Source organism: Rhinopithecus roxellana, chromosome 4 (genome assembly GCF_007565055.1).
Source record: "Rhinopithecus roxellana isolate Shanxi Qingling chromosome 4, ASM756505v1, whole genome shotgun sequence".
NCBI classification, from domain to species: Eukaryota; Metazoa; Chordata; class Mammalia; order Primates; family Cercopithecidae; genus Rhinopithecus; species Rhinopithecus roxellana.
In genome coordinates this window covers 177,777,415-177,789,646 of record NC_044552.1, presented here as the reverse complement: position 1 = coordinate 177,789,646, position 12,232 = coordinate 177,777,415, and the positions used below count along the sequence as shown (strand labels likewise).

Sequence of the window (12,232 nt, the reverse complement as noted above, 5' to 3'; positions counted from 1 at the left end):
CCCCCACCTAACTTACCTTTTATCTGCTATGCAAGTACTCCCTCCTCTCTACACTGTGGAGAAAATTAGAGCCTGATTCCATGGATGTTCATATGAATAAATTAATGCTACTAGGTGCTTGGAAGTCCAGTGCAAAGTCTAGCAATTGCTGCTACCTCCTCTGCTTTCCTTGAGGTTCCCTTAAGTTCCCAGGGGAAGCCAGACAACATTTATATTGTTTTATCATGGAGATGAGTGAAAATCGAGATTAAGGATGATTTCACAATTGTCTTAGAAGTGGAATCCTTTGAAAATACTTCATTAATTGCTCATTCTAAGTATTAGCCTATATTAAATTGATGCTATATTTCGCCAGTAGGAGCATTTAGGTGAAATCAGAGGATAGAAAAAATTAGTTGATAATTAAAGGAATGGAAAAAGAAAAATATGGTTATCTATTGTTTATTTGTAGATGTTTAATTTCATTTCCACACAGGTCATTTTATAATGACAGGAAGATGAGAAGTCCTCATTTTTCAAGTTTGAGTGAGAAGAAAGTGTACCATTTATAGATAAAAAAGATAAGATTAAATAAAGTAACTGCCCCCTTCTGATGCTCTCATTTGTCTTTCAGTATTTTTGCAGGTAGACTCAAAGCATGAGTGTCTACTTCTGAGCAGAATGAAATAAATAATTCAGCATTTTCTACTGCATATCAACTCTCTGCTTATTTCCCCCTTCAAATTGCATATTCTGGCAAGATTTCTCACTTGTAAAAGCATTTAATTACTGTGTTTGGCAGTCATGGTTGGTTGCATTATATAAACAAATACTACTTCAAACATTGAAACTGATTTTTTTCATAGTCGGCTGGAAAGCAAGACTATTTGATGTTCAGTTTGGATGCCCTATTTCTGATTATATAATTTAGGTCTGGGAATAGAATTTTGGCATGTATCTGCAGTTCTTATGCCATAGAAAATTAACCTTTAGCATCTTCTCTAAAAGGGCAAATCATCATGCATACAAGTTCCAAAAAAAAACTTTTAAGGTAAGCTTCCTTCTACTAAAAGATTTTTCTGTCTTCAAGCAAATGCACATCTCTCTAGTACTGTGTTACTTTAAAATATTCCGTGTAATCTGTGGCCTCTGCAGAGCCATAGCTAACTCAGCCCCCAAGCCAGACATGGAAGGATCCCTAGGTGTTTAGCTGAAGATCCTGGTAGACAAAGTTCATTTTCTTCTGCCTATCCATAGGCAATGCTTGCTTTCGAATCCTTAAATATATTCAAGAACACTTTTCAACTCACCAGATTCTACAGCATTGTGTACACTTGTAGTCAAGTACAACTCAGGAAAGCCAAAACCCTTAATGAACTCTTTCTTTTCTTCCTTCCCTCCCTCCCTCCCTCCCTTCCTTCCTTCTTTCCTTCCTTCCTTCCTTCCTTCCTTCCTTCCTTCCTTCCTTCCTTCCTTCCTTCCTTCCTTCCTTCCTTCCTTCCTGTCTCTCTTTCTCTCTCTCTCTCTCTCTTCCTTTCTTTCCCTCTTCTCTTTTCTCAGGGTCTTACTCTGTCACCCAGGCTGGAGTGCAGTGGCACAATCACGACTCACTGCAACCTCAACCTCCTTGGCTTAGGTGATTCTTCCATCTCAGCCTCCCAAGTAGCTAGGACTACAGGCGTGAGCCACCACACCTGGCTAATTTTTTTTGTATTTTTTGTAGAGATGAGCTTTTACTATGTTACTGCAGGCTGGTCTCAAACTCCTGGGCTCAAGCATTCCACCCAACTTGGCCTCTCAAAGTGCTGCAATTATGGGCGTGTGCCACCGCACTCAGCCTGTAAACTGTTTTTTTCTAAACTTGGTTTGTAGAGGAGAGTCTGACCTCCCACTCCACCACACACCACACACACAAAGACATGAGGAATTTATTTAAGGAAAAAAAGAATCTTTGAATGTGCATCAGCCTATCCGTGTTTATTAATCCTAGCTCCTCCACCTTCTTCCTAGTCTGCTCCCTGTTATAGATTCGACCCTGAGGCAGGCAACAATCTGAATCATCGGGGAAGGTTAAATTATAGTTTGTATACCGTCTTTACCTATCAAGGCAGGGATGTGCATGACCCAGTTTAGGAAAAAAAAATTAACAAGCGTTGAAAAAGGTTTTTATTGTTAACCCTAAAGTTAACAGAAAGTTCAGTTAGGCAGAACTTTTCATCTCTTAAGGAATTTGGATAATTGCTCTTTACTGTTAATGACAAAGAATGACCTCAGAGTCCAAGCTCTCTTCTCTTTCTGAGAATTAACCTGCAATCAGGAAGTGATATAAACTCTTCTAAGAATTATATCCACCTAAATGAAGAATAGAGAGCTGGCCAGGTTCAAAGCATTGTTATCAGTTATTATAGACCTACATTTATGGCACCTGTTTCACTTTTATTTCAAGTTAATGCCAGATTACACCTCTAACATTTCTTTCTTTTCTTTCTTTATTTTTTTTATTTTTTATTTTTTTGCCATGGAGTCTTGCTGTGTCACTCAGGATGGAGTACAGTGGCATGATTTCAGCTCACTGCAACCTCTATCTCCTGGATTCAAGAGATTCTCCTGCCTCAGCCTCCTGAGTAGCTGGGATTACAGGCACCTACCACCACGCCTGTCTAATTTTTGTATTTTTAGTAGACATGGGGTTTTGCCATGTTGGCCAGGCTGGTTTTGAACTCCTGACCTCAAGTGATCTGCCTGCTTCAGCCTCCCAAAGTGCTGGGACTGCAGGTGTGAGCCACAATGCCCGGCCACCTCAAACATTTCTGTGAAAAGGCACACACAAATTGCAAACTGCTTGCTATTTGAAAATGTAGTAATACACTCAAAACTTTGGTATGGATTGATGTAGTGGCCTAGCCGAGAAATATTTAATAACCACAGGCAGCATTTTGGGAGCTCACCATATGCCAGCAGACAGTGTAGGGCAAGTTCTTTGCATGAACATGATCATTTCTCCTGTATCACCTATAATAACAGCTGCTGATTAGTCTTCCTTCACCCTTTAGTCCCCTCTCTGTTCACACCATTTATTAATCTGCAGATGGGCAAACTTGCATGATTGAGAAGTTTACTTGAAGACACACAGCTCATAAGTGGCAGAACCAGGACTCACACCCAGATCTTTTGTACACCAAAATGCGTGCCCTCAGCTGTGTGCGCTGTCTCCTGTGCATTCCTCACACATGCTCATCCATTCTTGCTTTTTCTCTCACACTTTCTGGAGAAAGCTGGGCAAAGGGAGATCCTCCCTACAACCTTGTCTTTCAGTTATATTTGGAGGGTCTTTTATCCCCTTCCTAAGATAGTTTTATTTTGGTCTCTTGTCTTTAATGATAAAACTTATTTTTGTTTTTGTTTTTGAGACAGAGTCTCCTCCTGTCGCCCAGGCTGGAGTGCAGAGGTGTGATTGGCTAATTTCTGTATCTTTGGTAGAGACGGGATTTCGCCATGTTGGCCAGGCTGGTCTCACAACTCCTGACCTCAAGTGATCCACCTGCCACGGCTTCCCAAAGTGCTGGGATTACAGGCATAAGCCACCACACCTGACCAATAAAAATTATTTTTCCTAGTGGGGGAAAAAGCATGAGGATTATTTAAATCTAAGAAGATGAAATTAAGTAGCAAAAAAGAAACTGTGTAAACATTTATTGCAGTTATCATTAAATACCTATAAAAATAGATGAAACAAGTAAAAAGTGAGTAAAAATAGTTACTAATACAAGATATAATTCAAAAGAAAAAATATTCAAGATTCAGACCACAAGCCATATAATATATATCACAGTGAACTCCCAATAAACTAAAGAATTATAGATTTGCAGTAGCACAGTTTCAGCTGTAAAGAAGAAAATTTTTTTGAAGGAAGAGAAAATTGAAAAGGGCAAAGATGGACATATGTATTGATATGAAGTTTAAAACCTTTTAAAACTAAAACGTAAGAAAGCAACAAAATGGGAAAATATGCACAGCAAAAATTAGAGACTTAATTCATGTGCACACACAATAATTTATATAAATGTGAGCACAATATCAGATTCTGATTGGATAAGTGGTCCAAGGATAAAACCGGCTATTTCACACAAAGGAAAACAAATAGGAAACCAAATCTGAAAATAACACTCAACTTAAATACATTTTTAAATGGAAACATTTTACACCTATCAAATAAACAGAAGCCAAAAATCAACAAGGGACAGATTGTGGGGAAACAGGTTATATTCATGCATTACTGTTAATAGTGTAAACTATGTAATCCTTCTGGAGAAAACCTGACAGTATATAATAAGAATGATGACAGTCTTACCCTTTGAACCTGCTGTATCTCTTCCTTCCTGGCAATTTATCCCAATGGTGTCATGAGACAAGAACTTATAGAGCAACTGCAGTGCTAGAAGCTGTGAGAAACGGAGATGAAGGAGACAGGTTCTACCCTGAAGGTGGAGCTGGTGCAACTCAAAGGCACTAACATAATTCACGTTCAAAAATGTCTTCATGGAATTAATTATAATGAGAAAAAATACTTAGTGGCAGCCTACATATCTAAAAATGGAGAACTCATTATTTTCCGGAATCACCCACGACCCTATAACCAACTCTCTCCCGTTCTCCTCTGCATACCCTGAGACTCAATGGCAACGCCAGCCCCAAGGTGCCTTAACCACAAGCTTCAGCCTTTCCCTCCTTCCTCCTTCTCCTTCATGACACAGCCCCATCCAATGAGTTCTCAAACTATAGGCATTCTCCCTGCAAGTGCTTTTATCCAGGCTGCCACCGCTTCTTCCTTAGCAGGTGGCCATGCTTGCATTATTTCTTCCTCTGGTCTGTTTTCCAACTTCATTGAGAGTTGTCTTTTCAAAATGCAGATATGATTGATTATGGTACTCCTCCATTTAAAACATTCAGTCCAAACTGTTTACTGGATATATAAGACCCTATGTGGTCTGGTGCCTACTTACCTCTACAGTCTTGTCTCTTGTTTCTTCCCCTATACACACACACACATACCACCACCACCACCAATTTCTACCCTACTGCATTGCTTGCAGTTCCACTGGATAGGCACCATGGGTCTTTGCACATGGCACTCCCTCTCCTTAAAAGCCTACGCTGGCTTCTCACCTCATCCCATGACTCCAGGCTGGCTGACTCCCATTTATGCCTGTTTGTTCTTCCAGACTTAATCCATATGTCATCCCTTCTAGGGACATCTTCATGATATAGGTCCCTACCTGACACACGCAGACACAAGACTCAGGAGACCCACTTATGTTCACACACCTGATACATACCCCTCATGTAGAATGCTGTCAGTGCTTTGGGAAGTTGAGGCAAGAGGATCACTCGAGGCCAGGAATTCAAGGCCAGCCTGGGCAACATAGTGAGATCCCGTCTCTAAAAAAGAAAAAAAAAAAAACAGTTTAAATTAGCTGGACACGGTGGTGCACACCTGTAGTCCCAGCTACTTGGGAGATTGAGGAGGGAGGATCACTTGAGCCTGGGAGTTCAGGGTTACAGTGACTTGTAATTGTGCCACTGTACTCCAGCCTCGGTGACAGAGTGAGTCCCTATCTCTAAAATAAATAAATAAATAAATAAGTCAGTACAAGTATTACATGATGCATAAAGACAAAATGCAGCAAAAAAAAGGCCAATGTGTTCCCTCACTTTTTGTAGCAAAGTGTTTTTTAGTGTTATTTTAATTGATAATAATTGTATATATTTATGGGATACAATGTGATGATTTGATGCATATATATACATTGTGGAATGATCAAATCAGGCTGTTCTTTGTGGTCAGAACATTTAAAATCCACTCTTTTAGCTCTTTTGAAATCTATGATACGTTATCATTAACTGCAGTCACCATGCTGTGTAATGGATCACGAGAGCCTGTTCCTCCTCTCCCACTGAAACTTCAGACCACTTGATCAACATCTCTCCTTTCCCACTCAGGCCCCTCTACCATAGCTGAGTGTTTTAAAACTATTCCCAATGAATACCTAAATTTAAGCAGTGCCTGAATAGCTTTCATAACTCTACAAAGTGAGCAGGGAGAAATCTAACTTATGCCATTAATATATAAACAGGAATTGTTTCAATAGATCTGTGTTAACTTCAGATGCCCTAGTAAATAGGAGTTTTTATATTAGGTTCAGCCTGAATTACCCATCTTGACCTAATCTAATTGATGTAAATGGTAGGAATTAATTTTGTGCAGGCAGGGATAAAGACTAATCCAGGTCAGTCGGCACCTTGTAATTAATCCACGTACTCTTTAAAATAGAGAAAGAAATGCTGGCACACTCTCTGGCTTAAGGTTCTGCACCAATCTAATGTAGAGTTCTAAAATTTTATAGGGTTCACATTTCAGGGTTGAATTACAAATAACAAAGCCTTTCCTAAAGATGGTTATTTCCAATGGCCAAATCTTGAGGTGTTCTTAGGAACTGGTTCTAACCAACCATGAGCAAATGAATATGTGAATTAAAGACAAAATATTTCTAGGTGATTCTTAAATATGATTAGAAAACCTGGGTTTTTATCATATTAAGTTATCACTGATATTACAGTTTTAAAACATGAAATCTCTGAGTATCAATTAATTGTAAACTAGAAATCAGCCTTAATTCATTACCTTTCATTGCTGAGAAAATAAGTAATCTCTGAAAAAACCAACAATATTAATGAGCAATTTTCTATAAAATCAAAATTTTAAACTCTCATTAAATTGTGTGTGTGAGTTAAAGTGCCATAATGACGTAAGGTAGTCTTGCCTTGCTTTGATATAGAGGAGAAAATAAATACAGAAATCATGTTTGTAGGATTTTAAAGGTTTGGCATGAGAAAGCTCCACTGCCTTGACTTTTCTAGGTTTCTCTGTTCTTAATAACAGTTTTTAATATAATTTAACCTAGGTTGTAATCATATAATAAGTATTAAGCTACAAAGAGATATTTAGTTATTTGTTAAATTTGTCGAACTTCATGGCTATGTTCAGCAGTATAGCATTTCTCAGGGCAGAGAAGATGTGAATATTAAATGTAAGTAAGGGAGAAATACAGGCAGCTCACTTTTCACCAAAGTGTTCTCTTTGAAGAATCCATAAAATAAAGTAGTTATCATAAAGCAGATCATGTTTTCCCATGGGAATGAGTTCATAATTACAGGCTTGCTTCTTTACCTAATTATAAGCAATGGCATACTTTTATAAATTACAACAGCTGTGATAGAAATATCACCCACACTAATTATACCAAAGTCCTCAGGGCCGTATAGTTGTTCATTCAGTCATTCAGCAAGCATTCGTTAAGTATGTACTCTGTGCCAGGTGCTGTTTCAGGCTGTGGGAATTTGATGCGGGCAAAAAACACATGCGCTTTCCCCACCACCCCATCAATATACTAAACTAGACTAGTAGGAGAGATAGCTATAAGCCAGATATTCATTGTAAATTATAAATGCCATAAAGGAAAAAAAAATACAGGTAGGCATTGTCATGAGGAGGTGATCACCATGCTGAGGTCTGACAGGTGAGCAGGAACTGAGGTGGTGGCAGAAAAGCGATGTAGAGAGACAGTGAGCTCTGGAGGGACTTAGAGATGAGTGATGCATCTGGCATGGTGTGGGAGAGAAGGCCAGTAAGGTCAGCAAGGGGGCCAGGATGGGAACATGTGAGTGCTGGAGGCCAGGTTACATACAGGTTGTGATCCTTATCCTAGAAGAAATGAAAAGGCATGGAAGAGTTTTCAGCTGATGGGGTAAGGATAGGGTGACATCAGGTCTGCCATTTGAATGATCATGGCACTATAGTTCTGCTCCCCTCCAGAGAATATTTAGTAGAATGTTATACTAGTACAGATGGAAGATGACCAGGGTAGAGATGGAGAAAAAGAAGTGACATGCAAGTGAATTAAGAAGTAAAGAAATTGACTAGAGGTGGTAATGATTTGAATGTGTGGAGTGATGGAAAAAAAGGTGAAAAGGATGGCTCTGACATTTCTGGTTGGCAGAACCCCACAAATGATAGTGACATTCCTTGGAAGAAAGCCCAGTGTGGGAGGGAAGTTGTGTTTCATTCTGGGTATATTACATTTCAGTTTCCTGTGAAATCTCAAAGCTGAGCTATCAAATAGTCACTTGGATATACTGGTCTGGTGCTCAGAAGTTTGGGCTGAAAATATAAATGAGTCATTGGCTGATCCTGCAAAGGAGACTGAAGAGGGATGTTGGTACAGGGAGGAGGAAAACCAGGATTCTAAGGGGCCATGGTCCCCAAGGGAGGACAGTGCTTAACATGAAAACAGTGGCCAGAAGTATCAGATGCTTCCAAGAAGTTATATGCAGAAGGAACATAAAATACCAGTTGGGTTAAGCAGCATCATATTACAGAGAACTGTTTTGGTTGGGGGGGTGTGTGGTGAAGCAGGAAAGAGACTAGATTGGCGTGAGTTGGGGAAGAGATGAAGACAGTGAGTACAGATAGATAACCCATTTGTAGCTTTTACACTTGAAGGAAGAAGAGGGCTACAGCTGGAGGAGGACACACTGAGAATCATGGGAAAGTTGCCTTAGATGGGCAAGTTTGAGCACATTTTCCCACCATTAGGACAGACAGAGACGAGGTGCCCTTGGGAAGTAATGAACATCTCTAGGCAGTAATGCTCATATAGAGTCCAAATTCTATATGAATTTACAAATACAATTTTTGTGGATTAACTTATTTTAGCAGAAACCATACATGCATTGGTGTTTCCACTGCTTTTCTCATATACATGGCCCCCGCAATGCTGAGGACCATACAGACAGCATGGGAGTTAGCGAGTGCTCGGGTGAATTCTGTGCAACATCCAGTTCAGAACAGTTCAGCCTGGGTAGTGGTTATCACTTTGAGAAAAGACAGGATAATGGGCCGGGCGTGGTGGCTCATGCCTGTAATCCCAGCACTTGGGGAGGCTGAGGCGGGTGGATCATGAGGTCAAGAGATTGACACCATCCTGACCAACATGGTGAAAACCCGTCTCTACTGAAAATACAAAAAGTAGCTGGGCGTGGTGGTGTGCGCCTGTAGTCCCAGCTGCTTGGGAAACTGAGACAGAGGAATCACTTGGACCCAGGAGGCAGAGGTGGCAGTGAACCAAGATCATGCCACTGCCTGGTGACAGAGGGTGACTCCATCTCAACAAAAAAAAAAAAAAGAAAGAAAAGAAAGGATAATAGTGGATCATCTTTTTTTTATTTCCCGTCTTTAAAAAAGAGTTGTAGAATTTCCTCCATGTTCTTTGTATTGAGAATTCTATATACACAGATGGTTCTACATCCTCCAAATTTAGAAAACCTTTTTTCCCCATCCCCTGGAGTAGTTAGCTTTGCACAGCTATCCTTCCCTAAATGCAGGCCGGAGCAGAGTCCCGGTGGTGTCTGAGAGAACCCAGTGATCCAGAGCCAACTTGAGGCCCTGTAGTGCAGGGAGACCCTGAAACCTGTGAATGAGCTTCCTGAACCCAAACTTTGCCGCTCCCCAATTTCTTTTTGGCCTTGAGTACAGAACGGAATTTGCAGCAGCTGATGAAGTACAGCTGAATGGGCCAGGCAGTGATCCTTTAAAGCTAAACCCCATTCTGCAGTGTGCACAGAGCATGCTGCTTTGCAATATGGCTCCACCCTTGATGCTAAAAAAAACCTATTAACATAAAGACTCTGCTTTTCCTACAGTTGACTCTGCCTCAGTATATCTGGTGAGGGGCAAGCCTGATGCCTGCTCCCTAAATCCCCCCTTCTCCCACAGTTAGGCTAAGACCACCTTGCTGAGGCCTGAGCCTGCATGTCCGGACCTTGTGCTGGTAGGCCCAACGACACTCCAGAAAGAGCCACCACCTGTGGCAAAGTTGTCAGCAGCTGAGTCAGCTGCCAAAGTAAAAAGTGCACTAAAGCTGCTTACCAGGCCACGATAAAGGCCACCTGCAAGACTGCAGAAGCGAACTGTGGCACAAAATACCGTGCTGCGAGTGGCCGCATGAGAAACCAGTGGGCCCACACCCACCGTGCCGCATCTGTCAGAAGCCACCATCTCTGAGGATCATTTTGTTTATCAAGTGCCATTTCCCTGAGCCAGCCCACCAGACATGGAGGCTTGGGGAAAGGGCAGTGAAGACCCTCGTCACCCGGCCAGGTTCTGCCCACTTTGAGAATTTGAAACCAAGCAGGAAGGCAGAGGAAGACTAAATTCTCACCTTTATTGCTAATAAGCTGACATTGGAGATTATGTCTCATGTCTGGGCCTGTAGGCGTCTTAGTACCGAACTCAGAATTGGAACCTTCCTAGGTGACAGGCTGACCTGAGCAGCCCTTCACACACAGGAGCAGACGTTGCACCTGCAAGGGGGAGACAAAGCGAGTGCTACTCGTGGGCAGCTCTGTGCCCTGAAAGCAGGAGTGCATCCAGATCATGCCTGCCCAGTTTTCCCTTCCTATGCATGCCAGTCTAATTCCTGAGTCCTGTCCCCAAGAGAGGCATATGGAGGTTAAAGAGAGACCAGGAGCTCCTGGAGCTCCCAGGATGGAGAGAACATCAGGAGTGAGGTTGAAACATGCCACACACAGCACCACCCTCACCCCAAGACTCCTCCCTGACATTATAGTATGAGGTCAAGTATTTGCTACAGAGTTGGATAGCATACTTAATGCTGATGGCTTTGTGCGCATCTTAACAGTTGACAACATCATCATCACAGCTTGACACACATTACTTCAATTAGCATGTGTTCTGTGTGCTCAGAACCACATTAGACCCTAAGAGACTCCAGAGAAACACAAGGCCCAATTCAGCCTCATCCTCTGTAGAGGGCAGATGGGGACAGTATTTATGTTTATGAAATTTAGAGGATAGTTGTCAACTTGTCACAGTAGGACGTTAGCAACAAACACCCATGAATGAAAGTTTGTTGTGAGCCATGCTGGCCTTTAAACCAGCCTTCAGGATGATTCTGGTTTTCTAGATGTGTTTCCTTTCTCAGTGTGTCCCTCTTCATGAGAGGAGAGGGGTTGTATATTACAATAAGACAGGTTTGGGAGGGAAATGACTTCATGGGCTCAGTGTTGAGCTGCTTCCCTTTGCATCTCGGGGGAAGGTGTGGTTCACCCACAGCAGGTCCGGTGAAGGAAGCATGTGTGTGTGTGTGGAAGGGTGGCGCTGACCTCCCAGGCAGGACATTACCCTTCTTCCTCTTCCTGACCACGTTCCCACTGCAGTCACGGTCATCGCTCAGCTTCCTGTTGGGGGAAACCTTGGACACTGTGCACCCACCTGCTATAACTGGCAAACTAAGGATGACAGAGTGTTCAATGATGCCGTTCAACTTGAACCCTGAGTTGACGCACGGACTGCTCTGCGCTAGTATCCAGGGCATAGGACGTCTGAAGGAAAGATGGAGCCATTCTTGGTGGGGTGGAAGAGGCAGGAAACTGTTGCTTGGACAAATCGTATTCTGGGCCAAAGCATCACAGGTGAGTGAAATATGGGAATATTGAGGGGGCCTGGGGTGGAGGTAAGATGAGGCGATCCTATGGTGTGGCACCTGCAGCCAGGGTGGTGGCAAGGGCAGTGGCAAGCAGTGGGTTTCATGGAAGGATAAAAGTATCAGGCAGCCTCCTCGGGTGGAGACCACGGGTAGATGTCCCTAGCCTCCGGGACTCTCTTCACCCAGCAATGTATGTGCTGGGTACATACGCTATACTGGCACAAAGAAGGCTGTGATCCATGACTTTCAGAAGCCCTCAGGCTAGTAAATTGGCATCTTCATACTATCCTTGGATCAGATCCAGGCTGACAATGTGAGCAAATGTGGAAAGCTTTAGAAAATGCAGGCTCCCTGGCACCGTCTTAGACCTCATAGAACAGCCATTTCAGAGCAAGTCCTGGGAATCTGCAACCCCTTAAGTGCCCCCCAAGGCTTGGGGATGGATAATTGCATGAGGCAAACTCTAACAAGTAAATCATCTCAACAGAGTGCGAAAAGTACTGTGATTGGCTGTTCAGGGAATGACGAATGCACAAAGGAGGTTCCCCTAGGTGGGAAATTCAGGTGCGGGGTTGGGGACTTGTATTTGAAATTTCAACCAGCTCCATCCGCCTACTTTCTCACATACCTCCATATCCTGTCTGGTGGCTGATGACAGCAGCTGTGCAGGAGTCTCAGTGGCTGAATTT

At 42.4% G+C, this 12,232-nt stretch overlaps 1 protein-coding gene across 1 annotated transcript in view; it reads left to right on the top strand.

Moving 5' to 3' along the window:
- Positions 1-11,206: 11,206 nt before the first annotated feature.
- Positions 11,207-12,232, top strand: part of PLEKHG1 (pleckstrin homology and RhoGEF domain containing G1) — a 157,520-nt gene continuing 156,494 nt past the window's right edge. The window contains 1 exon segment of the mRNA XM_030928737.1: positions 11,207-11,529. Coding sequence (XP_030784597.1) covers positions 11,451-11,529 — 79 coding nt within the window. The 5' untranslated portion in view covers positions 11,207-11,450.